This window comes from Hippoglossus stenolepis, chromosome 4 (assembly GCF_022539355.2).
Source record: "Hippoglossus stenolepis isolate QCI-W04-F060 chromosome 4, HSTE1.2, whole genome shotgun sequence".
Lineage (NCBI taxonomy): Eukaryota > Metazoa > Chordata > Actinopteri > Pleuronectiformes > Pleuronectidae > Hippoglossus > Hippoglossus stenolepis.
In genome coordinates this window covers 17075214-17101682 of record NC_061486.1, presented here as the reverse complement: position 1 = coordinate 17101682, position 26469 = coordinate 17075214, and the positions used below count along the sequence as shown (strand labels likewise).

At 40.3% G+C, this 26469-nt stretch overlaps 1 protein-coding gene and 1 pseudogene across 1 annotated transcript in view; one reads left to right on the top strand and one right to left on the bottom strand.

The window, feature by feature from the left end:
• The window catches only part of gucy1a2 (guanylate cyclase 1, soluble, alpha 2), a 42779-nt gene extending 36222 nt beyond the window's left edge, over positions 1-6557 (top strand). Inside the window, exon 9 of the mRNA XM_035155426.2 lies at positions 40-6557. Coding sequence (XP_035011317.1) covers positions 40-259 — 220 coding nt within the window. The 3' untranslated portion in view covers positions 260-6557. The remainder of the gene's footprint in view (positions 1-39) is intronic.
• Positions 6558-16194: 9637 nt separating this feature from the next.
• Positions 16195-26469, bottom strand: part of LOC118105686 — a 21169-nt pseudogene continuing 10894 nt past the window's right edge.

The window sequence follows — 26469 nt, the reverse complement described above, 5'->3', positions numbered from 1 at the left end:
CCTCTCCTCTCCTCTCCTCTCCTCTCCTCTCCTCTCCAGGTTGCTGAAGGATGACCATTCTTTTTCGTTCATCCCTCGCTCACGATTGGAGCTCCCTGATAATTTTCCCAAAGAGATCCCAGGGATGTGTTACTTCCTGGAGGCAGGGACGTCTCACAGCCATGCGTCGTTGACCAGCTCCCGCTCTGCTCCCCCAGCCTCTATGAGGAAAGTCTCCTACAGTATCGGGACCATGTTTCTAAGAGAAACAAGTTTGTAGGCCTCGTACACAGACTGGGATGCGCAGGTATTCAGTATGCGAGAGGCTGGATTTGGACCTGGGGAACACGCAGCGGATCGATCGCTCGGATCTTTGGATATGCAATATGCATTACATAAAGACTTGGATTAAGGCCTGTGGGACGGCCTGTGTGAAACCTTAAAAAAACATGCCCTCATATCCCCCTGTGAGAGGGAGACATGGTTCAAAATACTTGAGTCACAGCAACATGGAGCCTTCCCCAGGGAAGTGTACTGATTAGTGGAGAAACCTTAAAATAAAACTTGATATCCAGCTGGATTCCTCAGCTTCATGTGTGGTGTCCAGCTCTCTCCAGTGGTCCTCTCTCCTAAATGCGACCATTACTTGGATCTAAAGCTTGGAAAAAACCTGGAGAGAGACCATTTACATGACCAGTGTTGCAATCATTAACGTTGGAATTGCGCAAGTAGAACAAATCCAGTCTCCGTTAACAAAGTGGACACTGAGGAACGAAGTTGTTCGAACTCATGGTAGATAACAACATGGCTTCTTGTATGAGGATGACCACTGCTGACGAACACTACAGCTCCCCTTACTCGCCTTCCAACTGTCCGGAAATCATGTCATGCTTTACTAAACACGCTCCTAACATCTGCTGCTTGTAACACCCATCCGCCCACCTCGGACCAGTTGGTCGGGCGGAGAGAGACTAATGAGAGGCACAATTAAGGAGATAGATTTGAAAAGGGGTCATTAAAGGATAAATGCCAAAAAAACACAAAAAAAACAAAAGCTGATCTTAAGAGCCTTTTCTGCTTCTAACCCACAGCAAACTGTAACCAACAATGATCCAGCCATTTCATTGCAGGTAATATGTTTAGGACTGAAATTTATTCCCAGCTCAGTGCCTTTTTACTGCTCAAATCAGGACAAAAACAATATGGATTCATTTGAAATATTTGAAAAGGAAAAAAGAAGACGGAGCGCTTCATATATCTTGCGGTTCCCAGATAGCGCATCTGTGTGTCATTAGCTACACAGGAGAGTCATGGATTTGTATGAGAGAATGTTACGTGCCAAAGTTTATGAGCCACATTTAAACCCTTGATCTTGCAAGTCACTGGTACCTTATCCCAGCAACCTACCGGGAATCCCAACAAGCTGTGCATTTTATTTTGACACAGTCATTGTTACTATTATTGACTAGCAACATAAATCAAGCGCTCCTCGAAGTGATCAAATATTTGAAATTCGATCCATCTGTTTTAATCCAGATCAACCAATAATAAACACAATATAGTACTAATAATACAGTACTATACTAACTTGTACATGTAGTCACAGTATGCACGCTTGACACGGTTCACATTTACATATATAATCTTTTTTAATTGCATTGTTTTTTACCACATGGATACAAAAAAAGCATATACTAGCCCCTTGCAAATATAACAGGATTCAAAATTCAAGTCTACTGGTTTATTGGTAGACTGAAGATGACTTACTCACCATGGAAATCACAGGCTTTTCAAATGCTTCAGCGTAGCTAAGTATCCGACACACTGGAAAAAAAAATTCAAGTTTTTGAAGGGTTAAAGTTGTCTTTGAATATTTTACCGAATTGCCCACTTGGGTAAATATTTGATGTAACTTGCATTACATTGCTGCCAGTGTTGTCCAAAAGTGAAGTACAAATCAAATTTCAATACCAGAGTTCGAATGAGTGGCAGTTTACAAGCTGACAGAAAGTAATATTACATTTTTAAATGTTAAATGAAATGTTTATATCATCAAAAGAGGTACACAGAGAGTTTTGAACATAACCTAAATCGAACTTGTTGTTGATGACTAAATCATAATAATAATAATAATAGATAGATAAATATTTAATTAATTCAAATAATTGTTTAAAATGGCAAAATACACTTTTGAGAGTGTGAAACATGAAGAACACGTTGCCATTTCACTACATTTTGCCAAACTACGTGCTGGTTGCTGAGACTCCAAAAGATGTCATGTAATGTGCCAGTTGAATTCTGAGATCACATCAGCAGCTTTTTCAGTAAAGGTTCGGTTCCCACTGCCTGTTTGAGACGTTGCGGTAGTGAAACACTTTGTCAACTCACTGATCCGAGGTAGCAAAATGATCATTGCTTGCTAGCTTAACACATCTTAGCAGGAAAATATCAGACAGGTAATTTACTTCTGACACAAAAACTAAACTAAAGAGCATTGTGTCCGCGAACTGAGACTGACACCAGCACTACAATTTGCCGTATAAGAGGAAATTGTAGGGGAAATAGAAAAGTCAAAATGATCTGCCATTGTGAGAAACCTATGATGGAGTATAAGGGTCACTTAAAAAGAAAGAAATTCAGATTTTTTGAGAATCAAGCCATGATATTATGAGAATAAAGTTGTTATATAACGAGAAATCTAAATGCGTAATTTTACTGTATAGTTGTTATATTACGAGGATAAAGTGATACTATAATGAGAATAATGTTGTAAGAGAGATACATAGATGGAAATCTAGGCTTTACTCTCATAATATTATGACTTTCTCATAAAAAATTACATCTATATTACTTTACTCTCTTAGTATTAGGACTTTATTTTTCTTGTAATATTACAACTATATTCTCATAATGTTATTACTTTATTTTTCGTTGTATTACTACATTATTTTCTCATTTTTGGTTCTTCGATATGGCCCTAACACTCCATCATGGAACCAGAAGTTGGTTCACTATTGATTAGATCAGAAGAATTAGATTTATTTAGCAGATAGCATCAAACAGTAGCATCAAAAACACTTTCACTTTTACATCACATGTTCTTTGAAGATCTTGCTAGCAATGAAAACAGACAGTTTTGCTAACAAAGAAAACAAATATATTTTTGAGAATATTTTTTCATATACCCCATACTTACTCATATTCCCATAAACAAAAATAAGTCAATCCAATATTTAGTTTAGTTTCCTATGGCTTAAAGTATACTATGCATTATAGAATTAACAATGGACAAGTCAATAAATGCACCTGAAGATAAATCCAGTCAGTCTTTAGCCTAAATTTATCAGGAATTGTGACAGAAATAAAATGCGTGCATTACCTCTTAACCAGGTTCCATTGTTTTGTGGGCCAACCTTGACATATTAAGCCAAGGGATTGAATCTATCAGCATCTCAGAAAAAAAACTAATGCTTTGTGGGTGTTGCGAAGCCCATGGTAAGCAACGGCTAAACACGTCCAGAATCCAGAAAAGAAATCCAGCTAGCTACCGAGGAAACTGAGAATGGATCGTCCGTGTCTCATGCACATAACCTGTTTCACAACCATATTAAAAGAAGGTGTAGCTGCAGGAGGTATATTTTTGGGCCAGTGACGTCTGTGCATACAATGCTTGTGTGCTCTGAAAAATGTTACGCTGCGGAAAAAGGATGACATTTTTTGTGTACACCCAGTTGTCGTGTTTACTTCACTGCGGATCAGAGCTGAGGCCATCTGGCTTCATAAACCTGAAGGTCTTTACATAGTTGTTTGCTGCAATATTTAAAATCTTGTATATATAACCTTTAAAGACAAGTGGCAACTCAGAACTTAAATCAGTAGATTATTTTTAGTGGAGGCTCCATGTGATGAAAGCAGCATCATTTTGTTCACATTTGAATCCTTTGCAGCAACAGAGACAAGTTCCTGAGACCAAAACGTTCAGTAACATTTATACTTTTTGTGGTAATATAGAGAACCAGAATTTGCAACACCCACCTGTGACATCAAAAGTAGCTGATCGTAAGGTAATAGAATAATTGCCCCTTATTAATGTGGATTACACCAGAAATACATGGTAGGTAGCAATTGGACATTATTTGTGGAAGATGCACAGCAACAGAGCCTCATATTACAGTGTTCAACATCCACATACTCAAGAAAAGAATAGTTATTATACAAGATTATTGAAGAATGATGAGTACGTGCCAGTTAATGATGGTCAATCATGACCACAGTGTGAACAGTGATTGCCATCGTTGCTATATTTGGCTGCCATTAAAAGCCTTGAATTAAATGAACATTTTCATAAACAATTGCAAAACATGTTAAATATACTGTGGGAAAATGGAGCATGGGCACTACTATTTTCTTCTGTCCGACAGAAAGGGCAGAATTTCCTGAAGGTCCTAACACAGTGGAGTAGGTGAAGCAGTCTTAAGTGTATTTGACAGTTGAGCCTGCGGGGTTGGTCTTTTTTCCAAGGGATGATTTCCCATATAGAGTGTGCTCTCCAGCTGTCACCCTGGTACCATTCTACACAGCATACATGCATTAATGTGTACGTAATAAATCTGCTGTAGCATAAATCTAGTGCAGGTGTCATTTACACTCAACTTCAGCTGGTGTCTGATTTCTGCATCTAGGCTAAATAAAGGATGTTACAGCAGCGTTACGCCCACTCAACTTGTGTCCAATGCTCATGTCTCCAAGTGTGTAAAAATCCTGGCGTAAGATTAGACATTTGGTCAAAGCTTTCACGTCTTGCTGATGCGAAGGTGATGCAGTTACTGGTTCTCTGCAGTGTTGTCAGTCATGGACCATTACACTGCAGTCTGAACTGTAATTCATACACAGGCACACATCGCAGTTACAGTGGCAATACAACCAAGCTATGCTGTCGAAACTTTGTCAAACACAAACGTTGTCGTTAGCCTGTCGTGAGTGGGGGCGGGCCCAGTGTCGATTTAGATGAAGCCATAAGTGCAGAAACTCTGTGTGTGTGTGTCAAACACTATAAGAACCATAGACTGTGAATAAAGATGGACGACACAACAGCTGCCGCCTTAAAGCTGGCTGCATAAATCCTGCCTCCTCCATGTTGGCGGATGGGACACGTTAGTCATAGTCATAGTTATTTGATGCTATAAAAACTATAGTTTTTTTTTTTCTATCTTTATTCAAGAGCACGCTCTCTCTGTTTGAGAACAGGACTTTTTCACGTACAGATTTTGTAACGCTCTCACTCAAACCCCTGTGCTTGCACTCAAATATATCCTGCTTGTTCTTAGATTTCCTGCACTCCAGCTCCAGCTCCCCGTGCTCACGCTGCATCTGTGCGAGCGTGAAACATCTGCTCTCGGATTTCTGCTCCGCTCTTTGATATTTTTTCTTGTGCGCTTTGAATTTATTTTGAGTTTTGAGTGAAAGCATTGCAAAATCTGAAGGTGAAATCAATAAGTCCTGCTCTCAAATTGAAAATCAATATGAAATGTCATGATTGACTCCATCAGTCAATTGTTACTGTGCAGACTCTGGCTCCAAATGGGCTAGTAACCAGGATAATTTGGCTTTATTTGTGGATAGTGGAAAGAAGCAGTGACGTGTCGTGTCGTCCATCTTTATACAGAGTCTGAGAGCATACTGAGTTTCGCAATATACAAACGTAGAATAATGGCCTACTGTACCTGTATTTAATATATTAAATCTGAAAAATGAAAACTGTAATAAAATGATATGCTATATTTCTTTGGTATAATTCACAAAATGATTTGAGATTTTTTACATTTTCCACTGCTTTGTCTTATTTTGCAGCCAGTACATTGTGTCAGTATCTGTGCCATCTGGAGTAAGGCTGGTGTTCCCAACATCCCAATGACACACAAAACCTTCCTACCCTCGAGTAAAGTAATTTTTTTCAATAATCAAAGAACATTTGGGGATTTTTCATTGACACTATTGTAATATTTTTCATTCTACATCACATTTTGAATGATTTTCTTTATCTTGATGAGCATGACACTGTCATTTTTATTGAAGAAAAAAGTTCCTTAACATGTGTTTTCTGCAGGACATTATTATAAAGTGTCTTGTTGCCAAGATCAAGCTCATCCCCACTGACTCACGGTGCAGTGGGTCTGGTCCCAGTTGGTCTGACATTAGCCTCATTTTAACAGCAGGAACAAACATGATTGATGCTTGTTGACCATCACATGAGAGTAGTAGCTAGTTCTGTGACATTTGTTCTTCAGCTTAGGTTAAAACAAACAAAATATTTGTGAAAGTGATCATCATTTCTCTTTCTGACCTCACATTGGGAACTATACAGGCCGATGTCACGTGTCAAAAATCTGGTCATTGTTTTGTACTATGATATGATATCACATTGCAGACGTGTAGATTTGACCCTGGACACTAGAATCAGGTTTGTATGAGGAAGAGGCTGAATGACAGCTGTTGGTTTCTGACTGATATTAAGGGAACATCTTCTGTCTTACATGATGTAAATAAAAAAAACACAAGTATCTTTAATAAGGAAGAAAGACTCTGGCTGTTCCTGTTCATAAATGCATTTTAACATTTGTATAAACATGAATGTGTGAGTGTGTGTGTGTGATAAAAGTAAAAACAAAAGACAAAGACATTTGGTTTTGGGTTACATTAATTGGAAACACTAAATTGAGTGTAGGTGTGAAAGGTTGTTTCTGTATGTCGGCCCTGTGATACGCTGGCGACATGTCCAGGGTGTACCCTGCCTCTCACCCAGTGTCAGCTGGGATTGGCTCCAAGGCCAACCCCCTCCCCGTGACCCTCAAAAGGATAAGCGGTATATGCAGTTAAATAACCATGCCCAAAAGTGTAAAATAAAAATATAGTTATATAAAACGATTGCAACAGGAAGTTGGAAGGTTTAAAGGGGACATAGCATGCAAATTCCACTTTGTTAGTGCTTCTACAGGTTAATGTGGGTATCTGGCATGTCTACCAACCCAAAAACTCTGGGGAAAAAACACTGCAGGTTTTGTTATAGTTCCTCTAAGTCAGAAACGTCATGCTTGAGCGAATTGGATTGCGCTTCCTGGGTATTGTGTCGTAACAATACACTGGAAGTCTCCCTACATGGTCTTGGCCCCCCCGTCCCCCGTCCCCCGTCCCCCACACTCATTACGTGTTTACACCGAGGCTGAGAGGCAGCGCAGCGCCGTTCCCAAGCACGCAGCCGGGCTGTTCACACGGGACGAGCATTTCTCCGCTGGTCAGCCCGCGATTCACTCACATGTGGCATTTGTGTGGATCGTTGGGACTGGGAGGCTGCAGCAGCTGCTCGGGAGCGACCGCTCGCTCTCCCGTGCGTGAGCTGGAATTTGTGTCAGCGCCACACAGCAGCAGTGTGGAGGACTTCCGCAGTGTTCAGCGCTACTGTAACCCCCGAACCCCGACATTCAACGGGTACAACAACAAGCGGAGAAAGCAGAATCGCGGGCTGACCTTATATGTACAGTCTATGGGGCTGACCAGCGGGAGAAATGCTCGTCCCGTGTGAACAGCCAGGCGGCTGCGGCTGAGAACGGCGCTGCGCTGCTCGCAGCGGTCTTCCACACTGCCAGCTGTGTGGAAGACTTCCGCAGTGTTCAGCTCTACTGTACGCCGGGTTACAGTAGTTCCGCCGGGTTACAGTAGTTCCGCCGGTTACAGTAGTTACGCCGGGGTACACCGACGCGAAGTGCCGCTGCGAGGCAGCGCAGCGCCGTTCTCTGCACAGCAGCCGCCTGGCTGTTCACACGGGACGAGCATTTCTCCGCTGGTCAGCCCCATAGACTGTACATATAAGGTCAGCCCGCGATTCTGCTTTCTCCGCTTGTTGTTGTACCCGTTGAATGTCGGGGTTCGGGGTAAATGATGGTCTTCATAGCCCCCCCACCTCTCTTTTCTCTCTGTCTGTCTGCTTGTGTGCTTGTAGTGGATGGGCAGAGGGGGACATTTAATTATGTGATTGGGAAAATTAAAACTCCAGGACAACAAGGGGAATACAAAGTATGGGATGCATATTTGATAATTTATATCATATAAAATATGTAATTTATATCGTTTAAAATCATGGGGGAGGGGGAGCTGGCTCATTAGCATTTAAAGGAACAGGCAGTCAAAACAGGTCGCTCTGTGGAGGGCTGTTTTATACAGGGTAAAAGGGTGCTGTTTTAAATGATCCTTGTGGTATTTTGACCAAAGTATGTTACAGACATTTCATTAAGACCCCAAGGAACCATATCAACTTGTGGTAAAATGGGCATGCTATGTCCCCTTTAAAATCAAATTTCAAAAATGTCCAAAGGGTTGAAGGGGACTTAAAGGGGACATAGCATGCAAATTCCACTTTGTTAGTGCTTCTACAGGTTAATGAGGGTATCTGGCATGTCTACCAACCCAAAAACTCTGGGAAAAAACACTGCTGCGTTTTGTTATAGTTCCTCTAAGTCAGAAACGTCATGCTTGAGCGACTCGATTGCGCTTCCTGGGTATTGTGTCGTAACAATACACTGGAAGTCTCCTACATGGTCTTGGCCCCCCGTCCCCCACACTATCTTCCGGGTTTACACCGAGGCTGCGAGGCAGCGCAGCGCCGTTCCCAACCACGCAGCCGGGCTGTTCACACGGACGAGCATTTCTCCGCTGGTCAGCCCGCGATTCACTCACATGTGGCATTTGTCTGGATCGTTGGGACTGGGAGGCTGCAGCAGCTGCTCGGGAGCGACCGCTCTCCCGTGCGTGAGCTGGAATTTGTGTAGCGCCACACAGCAGCAGTGTGGAGGACTTCCGCACAGTGTTCAGCGCTACTGTAACCCCAAACCCCGACATTCAACGGGTACAACAACAAGCGGAGAAAGCAGAATCGCGGGCTGACCTTATATATACAGTCTATGGGGCTGACCAGCGCGGAGAAATGCTCGTCCGTGTGAACAGCCAGGCGGCTGCGTGCTGGAGAACGGCGCTGCGCTGCTCGCGACGGTCTTCCACACTGCCAGCTGTGTGGAAGACTTCCGCAGTGTTCAGCTCTACTGTATGCCGGGTTACAGTAGTTCCGCCCGGTTACAGTAGTTCCGCCGGGTTACAGTAGTTACGCCGGGGTACACCGACGCGGAAGTGCCGCTGCGAGGCAGCGCAGCGCTTCTCCAGCACGCAGCCGCCTGGCTGTTCACACGGACGAGCATTTCTCCGCTGGTCAGCCCCATAGACTGTACATATAAGGTCAGCCCGCGATTCTGCTTTCTCCGCTTGTTGTTGTACCTGAATGTCGGGGTTCGGGGGTAAATGATGGTCTTCATAGCCCCCCACCTCTCTTTCTCTCTCTGTCTGTCTGCTTGTGTGCTTGTAGTGGATGGGCAGAGGGGACATTTAATTATGTGATTGGGAAAATTAAAACTCCAGGACAACAAGGGAATACAAAGTATGGGATGCATATTTGATAATTTATATCATATAAAATATGTAATTTATATCGTTTAAAATCATGGGGAGAGGGGAGGGGGAGCTGGCTCATTAGCATTTAAAGGAACAGGCAGTCAAAACAGGTCTGTGGAGGGCTGTTTTATACAGGGTAAAAAGGGTGCTGTTTTAAATGATCCTTGTGGTATTTTGACCAAAGTATGTTACAGACATTTCATTAAGACCCCAAGGAACCATATCAACTTGTGGTAAAATGGGCATGCTATGTCCCCTTTAATATAAGGGTGTGCTGTATTTTGTTCCACGAGTCAGGTGCACTAAAAGAAAAGGCAGATTTTCCGAGTTAAATGCCATCAGTTCAGCGAGTGTTATCAATAGTTTATTTAGGTACATTTACAGGTTCCATCACAGTGTAGCTTGGATTAATGAAACACAGTCGCAGAATGTGCCAGATGGATCCTGATCATTAGGCAGGATGAATCCGAAGATCATAATTTGTTGGACCTGGCAAAATGTCCTTAATCTTAGTTTGTGTGTGTGTGTTGTCATTGTCTCACTTTAGCTTCTTCGCTTCATGTCGGGTTTTACAGGTGCTTTCGTTCCTCAGCTTCAGTGATTTACAGTGAGATGAGCCACTGAACCCTCTAACTGTTTCGAAATGTTTGCCAATACACACTGGAGCTGGTATTGCCTTAGTGCTGATGAGCTCCACACTGAGAATCGAATAAACCTCATGCTTTTTGGGCAAGTTAACCAGGTTTATCCAGTCTGGTTGTGTCACATAGTCATAACTTGAATCAACAAACCTATCACATGGAAAGAGGAGCAGCTCCAAGCCTCAACATTTAATTTTAAAAGATTTGATTTTAGATTAGTTCTGTCAGCTGCTGCTTTAATTAAACTTGAATGAGTACTAAGTAATCATAAACCTTTTCACAGCCGACATTTTGACTGATCACAGTTACTAATGACATTAGTTGTCGCTCTGTCAGCCAACATGCTCATCTCCAGGACTCTGACAGGAAAGCAGCTACCCTGAATTCAGCCATCATTAATTTTGGGGTATTTACACCTGTGCTGCTCCAGCTGTGATGTGTCAAAGTGTCAAAATGTGAGAAATCCCTGATGGCAGAGTCAACACAATCAATAATAGGTTTTTGAGGCCAGTTTTGCATATACAAAGATAATACTGGAGATCATTTCACTGCCTGCACAGTTGTCTCAAGAACAATATGATTTTACTCCCTCCTCAACCAAAGAGGGGTTTTCATTGTTCAGTTATTCCACATTTCTCCCTGCAACACAGAGCTCCTGCTTCCAAAAACAAGAATTATCACAAGAGGTTGAAATTCCTCATTAAATGTGCAGTGTGTAGGATTTAGGTGAAAGGGATCTATTGGCCGAAATTAAAATAATAATCCTAAAGTTGGCAATCCTGGAAAAGCTAGCAAGAGCAGGCTACAACCAATACATCATGTCTCCGCCTATCAGCCCTCTTTTAAAATATGTCCCCAACAACACATGAACACACTGTGCATTCACTTGCTCCTTGGAAGGTCCCAGATCCAGAGATTTGAGATTTTTGCTCTGACATGGGTATGTTCATGTGCTTTGAAGTCAGAGTGTGCAAAGAACATGTTGAAAACAAATTGTGTTGAAGGGTATGAGTTTATATTACAGCTGATACCTCTTTGGTTTATAAGTGATGAAGTCACCCCAAAGTTTTCATGTTTTGACTTAAGATGGTGTTCACGCAAATATTTCGCAGTTGGGAGCTATTTTTTTCAATTATACGGACACCACATCAAACACTTGCTAACCAGCCTATCGTCTCTACTTCAGCAGTGCACAGCCTTTTTCCACACCTTTATCTTAAGCTTTCCTTTCACAAAGGAATAACGCAGCAGGAGATTCTTCAGTCAGAGACGCTCACAACAACACAGACATCTCAGGTGACGGGAGCAACATATTGATTCTGCTACAGAGATTACGACTATTAAAGGGTAGTTTCAGAGAACCAATCTGAGCAACGCTAACAAACTGTGTTTTTTAATTTACAGCCTGCCTGCGATGTGCAAAATGAAACTGGTTGCCATGTAAACTTAGATAACAAGCAGGTATTTTGAATTTAACAGTCAAAAAAATCTTAAGCCAAAAGCCTAAATGCTCAGTGACAATTTCAGTGATGTCGTTTCTTTCACCCACCCTTCTTCAGTTGTATCCCATCCTCTCCTCATTCCTCTGACCCTCCAACTCCCCATACATCCACCCATCCTCCCTTTATCTTTTACCCCCTCACACCCTCCATATATGTAAATATGCCTACATTACAGTAATTGGCCCATGGGAGGGTTTGAATATTTCACATGGACCGTCCTACGTGCAGAGGGCTGTGAGCACGGGTTGTGGCATAACATCGCACAAGCTAACGTGCAAATGAAAACAAATGGTATGGATGAATGAACAAAGGTCATGTAATTTACACACTGAGCCTGTCATATTAGCCAAATGAAGGGGGCTGAGTCATGGGGGTGCTGACAGTTTAACAGTTGAACATGGAGTTATGAGGGTGGTGTGGGATAAGGGTGATTGTATGTGTGTGTGTCAGACCACTCCGCATCAAAATGAATTATGCAGTCATTATTCATGGATGCATCTGTAGAGGAGATGCTGTCTGATTTGTGTGGAGACAGCAGGGAGGGTGTGGATGCTTGTCTTTTTAGTTTTAGCAGAAGAATTTCTGCAGTGAGAATGACATAGCTACAATGATAATGCAAGTGGCACAAATCGACCAAAATCCTCTTTGACTAACTAAGCTAACATTTGATGTGCTTTTGTAGGAAAACAACAGTTTGAAACCTTAAAATACCAGCTTCAAAATCATTTAGTTTTTCGAATGTATACAAACATATAGCGCTCCCTGGAGTCCTGGAAATGCACAGTGTAATTCTGCTGAACAGACCTGTGGCATACGTCACACAGCAGCTAGCTATAAGAGACAACTAGCTCACACATCGTCACACGCCAACAACCAGAGCTGGAGCTAGCAGCTAGCTATAAGGGATAGCTAACTCACCAAACCGAAGAGGGTTTAGCCAATCAATTCAATGTGATTTGATACACATCATGCTCGGACATGGATAATTGCGTTGGCTACTTGCTGGCTGTGTTAGCTTGTTAGCTTGTATGTTACTGTTCTATCCTGAGTTGAGTGCAGTGAATGTGCCACCCCTTACCTGAAGACCCCCAGGATTTCTGTGTTGCTGTGAATGTGTCTGAGCTGAGAATCTTCTGTGTCGTTCTTGTGTGAAAGGCAAAATCTGAAAGTTGAGACCCAATTCTGCCGACATCCTCTGGACTTCATGTGTGAAAACGGCTTTAAAGAAATCAAACCCAGACATTCTCTGGAACTAAAAATATGTTTTCAGTAACAGTACCTTTGGCTTGTTCACGTGTTCCAATGAATTCACTTGTCCATCTTTTTTTTATACAGCTAATGAAGACAAAATAGGGGTAAATATAAAATACACAAGAAACCACACCAGTGAGAGCTGCAGTACAAGAGACAAGTAATGAACTGATCAAAAAGAAAGAGGAGAAAGATCAACAACAGAAGGTTTGATGTCTTGGTCTTGTGACCTTGATCAGATTAATATACGGGCTATTTGTTGTCTGTGGACATGTAGATGAAGATATATGAAGAAAGGAGTGACCTTCATCTTCCTCGTGGTTTTTGTTTAGTAATAAACTGTCAGTCACTGTGGCTGATGGGGCGTGTCACCACACACACACTAGACCACCTTGCATGTGTAAATCTGCATCTCTGTGTCTGTGTGTGTATTTTGTGCGCCCCCGAGGGGTGTGGTCTTCAATAATGAATCACTGCTGCCCTCTCACTTGTTTTCCTCTTTCATCTCTCTCACATCACTCTGCCCTCTTTCCTCTACAGCCACGTCTCTCACTCAACAGCTTTTCCTGTAACCTTCTCTATAATTGCATTGCCGTCTTTCCATATTTCTTTTTCCACTCCATTTTAATTCCAGTTAGACATTTCAGAAAATGTCCATCATTTATTTTCTCCTCCAAAGCCTCTGTTATAGCACTGATGTTAATTGAGATTGGGTATCAGTTCCTACACAGCTTTTACCCACTGGACCAAATCACAAAACAGATTTCGGTGCCTGAGCTATGTACTTGAATAAATGCCCTGGTAACAGGCATCATAAACGTTATCGCACGTCTAGTTAACGTAGCACCAAACTCTGTTGGCAACACACTCTCTACATGGCTCTGGCAGCATGTAACGTTAGCCTACAGTTAACTAGTAACTACCTCAAACTCGAGTCAACACATCAACAAAATGCTAAAAGCTAAAAGGGGGGGGGGGATTGGGGCTGTATTTTACGTTTAATGATTCCGACACTCGTGACACGCAGCAAATATATTAAAACAATTCAGAATAAAGGGAGGAACATGACAAACTTAAAGAAGCCCCTGAATATGCAAGGATACATTCGATTGTAGATTACTTGCTTGACCCTATGAAAAGAACAGCAGCTGTGGGCGTCCATGGCCCCGCGAGACAATTCAGACCAGAACCGTTTTAAAAGTATGGAGTGAGCACGGGCATCGAAAAAATCCCACGTGATACCCAACTTTAATGTTAATAACATATTTTTTTATTTGTTTACAAGGATATTGGATAAGTACAGGGTTTGAATTATTAAAAGCATAAAAGCACAACTTTATTTTAAATTCTATTAGAAATCTGATCGTTTCTAAATATAATACATGTATATCTCGCAATATCCAGACAGTGATACACACTATGGCTACAATATTTCTATTTAATAGTGCAGGTATAAAAACAAAGCTAGTAAGCAGATTTTTTATTTCATTTGTAGAGTTATGGGTTAAATTGCATTAAGATTGCATTTGGGAACAAATATGACCCTATGATATAGGGTCAAAATAATTTTCACTGGAGTGTCTAAGTGATGACGGACAAACTGAAACCTCAGACGACTTTATCACAAACAAGCAATAATCCACACATCCTGCCTTGCTTTTATTTTTTCCACCAGGGTCACCAGAGTGGAAAAGAGATGAGCAGGATTGGGGATTAGAGTTGATCCATGCAAATTAAAAGATCATAGAGGCAACCTCACAAGGTCGTGTGAGTAGGCTGCCCTTTGCCTGAATCTGCATGTGGGTTTTTTAGTGTGTATTTACAAGTGTCTGTATGTGAGAGCTGGTGCACCAACCCCCGATACTTACCCTCCCAATGTGTGCCTTTTTACACTATAAAAGCTGTGTGGACATTTAATCTTCGACAGGACAAGCAAAGTGATGCCTCTTTCTCCAGCTGGAACATGAATATATATATTTTTCCTAGATGTCTCTGCGGCGGCTGATATGCGAAATCCTTGTTAATCTCCGTGATCAGTGCATAATATCTCTGGGACAGTGTTTTTACCTACAGGATTACTAGAAAACACAGCATTAGCACCAGTGTTGCAGCAAACAAAATGTCCACTGCCCTAGACAGCCTGGACTTTCTTTATTATACTTTTGTAAGATGGTTGCATTGTTTTTGTTTGTTTTGGAGCTGAAAGATAAAACACAAGCTGACCACTGGTTGAAGTTCATGACTTACTTCACTATATGTCCAAGAAAACAACAGAAAAACAAGAATTCACTGCAATTATATATATGTTATAATATGCTCTCCCTGATAAATTCACAGAAAAAAAACCAATAGCTACTCTCAGTCCCCTCAGAAAATCGTATAGAGATTTTAAATATTTTATTTTTTTGCACAGATTTCAGGAATTATATCCAACATGTTAAACTGCTAGTATTCTTGATGAATTGAGTTACCATTGGACTGAGTCTGGCTGCTGACTGCAGTTCCATAAATTCTGCACAGACATGTTTACTTTAATATGAAGGTCAGGTCACCAATATACATTTCTACTGCTTAGTTTGCAGGCTTGGTCCTTCAAAAAAGCAGTTTTGGTAAAACTAAAACAAGTGTGTGTGTGTGTGTGTGTGTGTTAAACTTTGAAATCAGTCCAGTGCTGTTCAGCTGGATGCAAATACACAGCTGAGGAAACAAACTGTGTGTAACTGTGTGCATGTGTGTATTGTTGTGAGTGTTATTCAAGGATATGCTCTCAGAAGCCTCCCAACTTCCTGGAACATCCTGTAACTTCATTACCACGCTCTCATTAGATACTAATTTAGACCAATCAGATTGCTCTGTAATCTAATCATGTAGCATAAATTATAAGAGAAACCCATTATTACTGCAAACATGCAGCTGATTAGAGCAGGGACTGGCACCTGCTGTCTGTTTGTGCAGGACACAAGACACTCAATGAATTGGGGAAATCAATTTTGGCAACAATGAAGGTCTTACAGTATATTTCACTGTGTGTGTGTGTGTGTGCGTGTGTGTGTGTATTTACTGTTTTTGTTACCTCTTTTGAACTTTCTCAAACATAAATACTGTTCCTGTCACGACCAGTGGGCCTCATGGGGACCAAAGCGCGGTCCTAATGAGCCAAAACAACGTGTCTCAGGTCCTGGTTAGGTTTTAAGTATTAAAATAACAGTGCATTGAAGTCAGCATAAACAAGAACATCATTAACCTTGTATATATCTTTGAGTATAAAGTCCCCTTTTTTATTGGTCCAGGTTTAGTTATGCTATGCCCCCATGGTGGATCTTTCGTTATATCCATTGGGGAACCTGGACTCCAGTCTTCTGAGCCATGCCATACCTCTGGATCATGTTGTTGAGTCCATGTTTTTGAAAGCGTTGAACCAGGCGGGTGTTAGCCCTGTGACCACGGGAGAGTCGAGTTCTACACTGGATTAAGTAAACTGAATATGAGTGTCATGTGGGTGTATTGTGGTAGTGGGTTCACTGATCCTGTAGTACAGTTCTTAGCCACTTTGGGGTCCCTTGGTATTTCCATGCCCGTCATTAGTGGCTTCAGTTTGGCCCTCACAGTGTAGTGTTTGCCAGAATCTTTTGGAAATTCTTTTTGAGAGTTATAGGGTCATAGTTGGAGTAAACTGAGATCAAAAGAAGGATCTGTTGCTCCTCTCTTGGTGTTCTCATAATTTGTGTGTCTATGTAGACATCTGAAGAAAACTCCAGGATAATCCCCTCTGTCTTATTGTCAGGAAGAGTGTTTTCTCTGTCTGGGGTTTATCTTCCCTTCTCAAACAAATCCTGTCAAATCTCAGTAATTAGGATTTTACTATCCCTCCAAAGACATGCTTCGGGTTAAAGCTCTGTTTATGTGGCAGAGCATTTGTGTCTGTCAGTTTGAAGTACTCCTTCATTTGTAGCTTTCTTGTTCTCTCAAAGTCCGGTCCTTTGTAGATTGTAGTGTCTAAAAGGTTCCCCTGTGTTTCACTTTAATCAAGTTGCAGTGTTTGCTTAGTGTATCCATAAATGCTTGGAAGTCAGAGTGGGTCCATATAGCTGAAGTATTGTGGACATAAGCAGGGTCAAATCGTTTGCCCATAGCCATTCGTTTTACCTGGAGGTAATATCATCCATTGAATTTTAAGGAATTTCTAATGAGGCTAAGGTGGAGGAGGGAAAAGATTTCTTGATCTGGTCCCCCTTCCATTGGGTTTTTCATCACTTTTTGATGGCCGCCATGCCCAACAATGTCTCGATGTTTGTGTGGAGGCTGTTAACATCCATCATGAAAGATAAGTCCCCCATGTATGTTGGATGAAGTCTTGTGTATCCCATTGGTTCAAGATAAATCATAAAGGTAGCTCTAAATAATATGATGGTGGAGATTAATAAAGAATGAGTATTGCCATAAATTTGTTCATTTTTAGGTGTCAAGTTTCCTCCAAAAATACCAGCACAGTTTAGCTTACTGTTCCAAGGAGAATCTAGCACACGTTATTTTCAATCCAGACATGTCAGTCTTCAGACCACTGACTGTGGAAAGACGTTGGTCCAACGAGACAGCTCCAACTCTGTCTCGTGACACTTGGGAGTTTCTGCAACAATGGTTTGAAGCAAGTCTATCCAAAGGCAAAGTGGTCGTGCTGAGGTGGAACAGACATCTCTTGGTTGAGCAAAGAAACATGTCAATCAAGGAGACGTGCAGCCAAACTTTATTTTTCTTCGGCTTCACTATCTTCTTTCTAAGACAATGGCTTTAGAAAATGTTTGTATGACACCTTACATTTTGTGGCTAAACCACAGCAATTGATCTGTACTAGTTATTTAGTGTGGGTTTGTGAAGCTGGTGAAAGATGTTATTCCCAAAACTGCTTTATCTACTCTTCTATGTACTGTGGGGCCACCCCTAGACAGCAACCAGGTCATTTCTTATATAAGGAGAACTTATACTCTCACAACGTCCAAGCTGGTTAAGGAGCGATGTGAGGTAGTCCAGAATGAATGCTCACATGCAGATAGCTGTTAATAAAGATTTGCCTGAATGAACCTTATCACTGACAAAAAGTAGGGCTGTTTGTGTTTTCTTTCATGTGATTGTAAAAAACTAGCCGGACTGTAAACATTGTACTGTGAATGGAAGACGGAGTCTTGTCCTGCCTTCTACACTGGATGCCCCAAAATATTGGCCATTGTCCCCAGAGGCTAATTCATCATCAGCCAATAGTTGATGGGCTCCAAGTTTGCGCATCACAAGACACTTCACGGCATTCATCATTTAGTTTTCACCAGAGATAGTTCTTGTGTAAGTGTGAAATGTTATTAACGCCGCCATGACTCATTAGCCTGATTTACATTTGACTGTCAAACATGATGAACCTCCTGGTCTTCCTTTAAAAAACGTTTAACTTCCTTCACTTTCCTCAGACTTGAGGCTTATGTCCCACACGAGTACCATCGAGGAACTTGTACCGTTGTAATCAGTTGTAATCCTTAACTGACCGATCAGCATGCATTAGCAGAATGCCAACCTGATGTGTTACCCTCCCTATATGAAAAAAAATTATTTAGCCTTTTTGTCTAGAGGAAGGTATAAATTCACTGAATTCATAGAGCACTACCTTGTGACAACCCTCTAGATAAATTATAATTGTAGTGCCCCCCCATCCCTCAGTCCTACTCTATGTATAAAATAATCCATCTTCAGAGAAGTCACATGCTTCCTTTTCCTAAACCTGCACTGTAAATACTGTGTGTCACACAAGTGCAAGTAAAGTGTGAAGACTGCTTGCTTCTTCCATAACAAACAATGTAAAAATATGTCAATATGAGCCAAAATGAGACATCTCTTTAAAATTCAAACCCTCTTCCAAAAAGATGAATGGATTATTTTTAACACCGAAAAACAGTGTAATGTGTTTTTCTTGGATATTAATTTTCTGTCATGGATAGTTTGATTGCAACATAAATTTACCCCGTAAGAAAAAACAACACAAGATTCATAAATCATAAGCAGATTAAAGTGAAAACATTGGATTGGAATGTGACTTCTCCATAATCTCCTGGTTTCATCCTCTTCATCTCTACTTCTGAGCTCTTTTTTAAATTTGAAAGGCTCAGGCGTATACACATATGCATTGACACATAGAGAGTATAGACATATGCTGTGCAGATTGTAGTATGTAGTGTAATATCATGGACATGAATGCTTGTGCCCATACAAGCACGCACAGAGTTTAAATACAGATAACAGCAAACATTCCCCTGGCCTGTTTGACGTTTGACCTTTGTGAGCTTGATCTATTCGTCTTCCTCAGCTGCAACAACAATCCAACAACACTCCTCAGAGTCTGTGTATGAGAATGATAGTGTTCTGTGTGTGTGTACGTGCATTTATCCACATGCTGATTAAAAAGCTGTTGGGATTTAGGAATGTTTTGATAATTTTTCAACCTTTTGTGGTTACAAAGAACGAGACGATCTTATTCAATGAGCTTATAACTAAATGCAAGCAGTGATCAGCTTGGGGTGATTAATTGCCCCGATTTTTGAATGCGACCTTGACTTGAACACTTTCATGGCTGACAAGACCTTGGTTTTATCAAGAACTGACCAGATGGGCAATAAAATAAACAATATCAGGACACTGGAGCTCTGGTCTGATGTGTTGTTTTATTTGTGAAATATTTGACATCCCCTTGAAGCTGCTGAGAACAAGCTGTTTCTGCAAAGCTCTGCTGCAATTTTGCACAACAAAATATTTTTATCCTTGAGAGCAAGCCAGCTAGGGCACTGGCCACTTAAAGACATCACCAGGGAAGATAAATAAACTTAACATTTGCTGAATTCTTGTCTTTTACCAATTATTAACATAAACATTCTATCTTGATCATGGACAGTGTTTGTCACAGTCAGAAGCTTCTCCTGTGTGTTGTGTTGCATGTTCGGCTAACCTCCAGGAAGTTGCATGCTCCTATTATTTAATAAAAATCCAATTAAAACATTTTACAAGGACATGGTGCTGTATAGACGAGGATAATCCATCACTTTAGGTGAACAATGTGGAAAAAGTATCCTTGCAGTATCTCTGCTGCCTATCCTTTAAGGGTTGCTTGGGGGAGCCTAGCCAATCACAGCTGACATTGGGTAAGAGGCAGGTTACACTCTGGACTGGTCACCAGTACATTACAGGGCCAACATACAGAGACAAGCAGCTATTCACACCTAGTCTCCAATTAACCAAACGCTCATCTGCATGTCTTTGGACTATGGGTACGCGGAGAAAACTCACAAACACAGGACGAAAATTCAAACTCCACACAGAAAGGCTGGGATTCAAACTGAGAACCCTCACGTTGTAAGGAAGCAGTTCTAACTGACTGACTGACTGGACCACCTTATCAGACCATATGAAGAAAACATACATACTATAAAGTGTGCTAAATAAAACAATTACATACAGTTGCTGGCAATGAAATTCTTGTGTCACATGCTCAAAAATATTTGAAAAACCACACAAGCAAAAAGCATTTTTATTCAAAATTGAATATACAAACTGAAATAAAATAAAATAAAAATAAAAATAAAAATAAATTATTTAAATAAAATATACACCTAAAATATAAATTATAAACTAAAATAAAGTATCTTGCTGAGTAGAATGAATGAATGAATGTAAGTAATACTGATGCGGTTGTGCAAATATTGCAAGGTGCAAAGTTTACAGGAAATATATGTATGTATAATGTGTAACGTGTAGTAACATGTGTAATGTTGCCAGACTCAGATTAACAAATTGAGCCTTTTATTGGTGAAAAAAAATCACTTTTGTTGGACTGTCACAGTTGCCCCATAAGATAACATTGTAGCTGCTGCTGCCGTGTCGTTGCTGCCAGTGGAGTCAGTCTACTGGACCAATTGCAGAGGTTTTCCTAAGTACCCTTCATTTACACACATCGGTTATAAACATGGGGTCAAGATTTTAAAACACATGAATTCCCCAATAATTCAGTTTACTTCAGCTGCTGCTTTGCACAGTTTGTACCACCACAAAAGATGATGCTTGTTTTGAGTGACATTAGTAACCTTTTGGTCTTAATTCATTTAATCCTCACTCTCAAGACCCCAACCATCTTTTTGTCTCGGGATATTTTACTTCTTAACTCCTTTCATGATGACCTTGTGTACTTCTCTTTACCTTATCTTTATCTTTTTTTAGTTTACTCCAGAGCCTTCCTTCCCCCGTTTCCACTGCATCACTCTTTTTCTCTTTCTTTCCCCGTTTCTCTACAAGAAAACTGCAGTAACTCTCCTGCTGCCCCCACACCCAACCCCGCTCTCTGTAGCATCGGTCCCCTTGTGACTGATGCTAGAGTTCTGCCTGCAGCACTAGATTGCATTTGTGCAGATGGCTGGGAACACACACACACACACACACACACACACACACACACACACACACACACACACACACACACACTGGTCTGCATTAATACAGCTGGCTGGATGTAGGTGCCCCAGTTACATATGGAAAATAGGGCAGCGACAGCGGTAGTGATTAAGTTGTGCGAATGTGTGCTTGTGTGTCTTGCGGCTGCTTGTTTTGCACATGGAAGAGAAGGGTGAGCAACAGTGTGCGTGTAAGATGAGTAGTATGGAAGGATCTGATTCGTGGTTTGAGTTGAGGATTATGGTAAGAATCAGGATTATTAGGTTTGGTTGTGCATTATGCAGGTCATACAGTCAGCAGATTACCTGCAGCTGTGTGGAGCACAGCCAAACTCACTTCCAACTGAATAAATAAAAACAACTTTGGTAGCGTTTTACAATTAATGAAGAATGAGCAGATGCATGGTCAATTTATTCTGTTTCCATTTTCTGGTTTGGTAACATACAACAATAGCTTGTGGTTGGTTATTGAATTTGAAAACAAAGGGCAAGCTCAAATTCTCTTCAATGCAAGATACTCTACAGATGCTTTACTCTTACTGATGTGGCTGTGTATGTTAGGTTTAAAGTTAAGTCGTGCAGTTGTGTTGCACAGTGTGTAGTAATACATCCTGTCATTAAAAATAAAGTATCAAATATATTGTCCTTGAAATGTCATTGTGAAGGGTAATAGGCTCCAGCTAATCTACAGGTGATTAATGCAGCACCGAATCTCTGTAATCTACTGTGATCTAAAGTATGCATCAGTTGGGTCATCCCTGATCTTTCAGCTGCATGTAATGTCATTACATAGACTGTGCGCTAATACTCTGGGTTACCAAGAATACGTGTGATACCCTGCTGCACCTACAACATCAGATTAACTAGTTGACTGATGCCAACCAGGCAGGTGACGGGAGGATTAGAGAAACTAAAATAAAATAATCTAAAAATGGTAATTTCAAAAGCAAACACACAGTTGCTTTATATATTATAACCAGTGATAGTGGAATGTTTGCCTTCTCTAATCGAGACTGGAGGAGGCTTCGCTCCCTTTCCGGTACTAATGCCTTATATGGTTTATTACCAAATGTAATGAACCTGGGTGTTTAGTGATACCAGAGTTATCAACTGTTCATGTAATTTTCCCCAAATTCTGACAAGAAATGCTATTGAACCATCATGTTTCTGACACATCACTGTGTTTACCCACAATGCAATGCTGTTATTTAGGCAGACAGCCACACAAGGCCCCAGTAATCAGAACAAGCCAACAAGTGTAAACGTGTTAATATATCTGATTAGGTTGTGTAAGTACTACATATCTACCCTGTGTGTGTCGGTGTGCGTGTAAGCTTTGATTGTGTCAAATGTGGCATGACTTTCTAATCACACGTAGGGCTGCACACAGCATGTTCAGAGCAGGGGAAATAAACAAAGCGATGACTGATGACGTTAAAAAAACAGCAAGCTGATGTTTAAAGGAACTCCTTTACAAACGCTGGTACGGGGAAAACAGATGGACAGAATGTAAGTCAAACTAAGCAGGAACTAAATTCTCTCCTTTCTCAATACAAACTTGTGGATGATTATTTGGCCCAATTTGGCGTTTTGTAAAAAAAAGAGTCACAAAATTTGGAATTTCTGCATCTCAAAAATCATTCAGTGGAAATAAAATGCATTTGGCATATTTAGCATTTGTATGTTAACTAATGAGCTTAGCCATCCCTACCATTATCAACTATAATACAGTGGCCAACGCTAATGAGCTTGTGAGCATCCTGTATGTCAGACACACTTTTCAATAAGGAATATTATAGAGGTAATAATGAACCCAGATGATATTTGACAGGTTTAGAGTGTTCTAGGATCACTGGCCAATCACAAACAAGTTTCAACCCTAAAGCCTCAAGTTCTATATTGTATCGAGACTATCTCTCCACTATGCATATTACATATGCAGGAGTTGGAGTCTTTTCACTCAGAGAACCAAGGTCACAATATAACCAAACGTTTCATCCCCTCTTTTTTATAAGAAGCTTAAAAACATTGAATGAGCAGTGAAAGTCTAAATGTGAGACAAGAGACAAAATGTTCTCATGTCTCACCTCAGACTAAACTCTCAGTGTGATGCCCAAAGCATTCCTGTCTCCATCAGACATGTGGAAAAAACAACAGCAGTAAACTTGAGGGGACTTAAAATGTCCTCTGTCTCTCTGAGGAAAGCCTGTGACTCCAGTCTGACCCCGGTGCTCCTGCAGCGCTGCGGAAAACAGAAGATTTAAGACGGTAAGGAGGCAAAATAATTCACTCCAGCTGGAGGCAATGACTGTGTGTGTGTGTGTGTGTGTGTGTTTACAAGATCCTTTCTTTCATTCACAGTAGATGCACATGTACACGCTGACCTATACACACTTGACTGACTGACTCTGACATGCTGGCTGTACTTGGTTTTGTCCCTCACCTCCAAACAAAGGACCTGCATGAAGGCCATCTGGGCAGCAGGTTTCCATTTCATCAATACCCACAATTCCCCTCTATTGCACTCAAATGCTTCAATCTGCGGCGTGAAAATAAAAGGGTGGGAACAAAAAAAAGATCGAACAAACAAACAATAAACCTGATAGAAAAAGAGAGAGGGTTATCTGACGTGACGGTGAGCAGCAGGTGTGCACATCAGCTTGTCACAGCAGGTTCATGTCAATGTGTCTATTTGGCTTCATTATTCAGACAGACTTCTGGTCAGCCTGTTTAAAATGCTGCCTGCAGTTCAATTAAAATAGTTTTTAAACTTTTGTGTTTTTTTAGTGTCTCCATTCTCATTTCTTTAATTGTGATAATGCCTCCATGCCAGAGACAGTCCCAGTGGCCGGAGGGATGATGTTTTCAGGTTGTTCTTCTGTTCGTCCCATTCTTGTGACTCAAGAATTAATAAAGTTTTATATTATCTTATCTTATTTAACACTTGGATAAGAACTACTTATAAGAACAGAAAACATCATAGAAAACAACATAACATTGAGCAAAATGTATTTAAAATGTATTTTAACTTTATTTGGTCCATGTCCCATCAACTAACGTGGAGGAGGCAGGACTTCTGGCCAAATACTGGAGCCAGGCACCAGGTGGCGTTACTTTTTGGAATATGTCATGTCGTCCATCTTTATATACAGACAATTGTAATGTTTATATCAGAAAATTAGAACAACCAATAAGTTCCTTGTTTCCTTGCTGACAGAGGTTACACTTTTATTTTTAATTTGAATTGATTGTCTGATTTGAATTCAAATTGAAATAAAAATTCTAATTCATGGCAGTGGGAAAACGCATTGATCTTGGATCCAGTCCATGTGTTTACGTGCTCATCTCAGGAAGTAGAGGTGTAGTATCACAAACTCGACCTCTTAACTTCCAATTATAGGCAGTTATTTCTTTCTGTGTGAAGGTGAGAAGGCTCATGATTATAGGTTGTGATAATAGTAATGTGATGCAGAAAGAAAAGTGCAGACTGACAGTGCATTTACAAGCAAAGAGAAAGAGAGGGAGGAGGGAAGGAGGGAGGGGAGGGAGAGAGAGAGAGAGAGAGAGAGAGAGAGGATGGTCAAGTAGATGAAAATGAATGCAAGATAAGATTGAAGTTAAAAACAGAAGTGATGGTAAGAGAGAAAGAAACAGACTTAAGCGTCTGTCTCTCTCTCACACACACACACATTTATATGATCTGAAACACCACTGCTACCTTGTAGCACTAAAGGGCCCGAGCACACGCATGTCTCCGCGTTGCACTGCGGCAAGGATAAACGCTTCACTTCCTGCCTCCGTCACGCGATGTCGATCCTTGCCTGCTAATTGCTCATTACGGTCCACACTATCAATTGCACATCACACTGTGAACATTTTATGTAAATCGAATGATAGTTGTAAAACAAAGCTTACTTCCTGTTGCCAGTAGGTGGCGCCATCACTATTATTACCTACAATATATCTGTTCAAGTAGGGGCTCTGATGTAGCGTGAGCAATTTTGTGTCAATTGGACAATGTTACAACAACATAATTATCACACTGATCAGTAGGTGGCGCTATGACCCTGCACTAATATTAATATATGGAGCGTCCGTCTGTCCGTCCGGAAAAAACAAAATACGGACAGACAGACGGACGGTCTGTATTTTATTTTTTTTTGGGACGGACAGACGGACGGATTTTATTTAATTTTTTTTATGGGCGAAAGAAAAAAAAATCTGTTCGTCTGTCCGTCCCAAAAAAATAATAAAATACGGACAGAAGGACAAAATCTAAATAAACTAAAAAGTACAAAAGTAACTAAAAAGTACAAAAGTAACTAAAAAGTAACTAAAAGTACAAAAGTAACTAAAAATACGAAAGTAACTAAAAAGTAACTAAAAGTACAAAGGTAACTAAAAGTACAAAAGTAACTAAAAAGTAACTAAAAGTACAAAAAGTAATAAGTAACTAAAAGTACAAAAGTAACTAAAGTCAGAGTAACTAAAAAGTAACTAAAAGTACAAAAGTAACTAAAAAGTGCAGAAGTAACTAAAAGTAACTAAAGTACAAAAGTAACTAAAAGTACGAAAGTAACTAAAAGTAACTAAAATTACAAAAATGTGAAAAGTAACTAAAAGTGTACAAAAGTAACTAAAAGTACAAAAGTAACTAAAAGTAACTAAAGTGAAGTGACTAAAAGTACAAGTAACTAAAAAGTAACTAAAGTGCAAAGTATGAAAAAGTGACTAAAAGTACAAAAGTAACTAAAAGTACAAAATGACTAAAAGTGCAAAAGTAACTAAAAAGAAATTAATAAAGTATAAAAGTAACTAAAAGTAACTAAAAGAACAAGTAACTAAAAGTATAAAAGTAACTAAAAATTAAAAAGTAACTAAAAGTAACTAAAGGTACAAAATTACTCAAAAGTACAAAAGTAACTAAAGAAGTGAAGCTAGAGTGAAAAGTAACTAAAGTAAGTAACTAAAGTACCAAAAGTAGTAAAGAAAGAGTAACTAAAAAAGTTACAAAGTAACTAAAAGTAACTAAAAGTGCAAAGAAGTAACTAAAAGTACAAAGTAACTAAAAGTAACTAAGTGCAAAGTAACTAAAGTCTGAAAGTAACTAAAAAGTAACTAAAA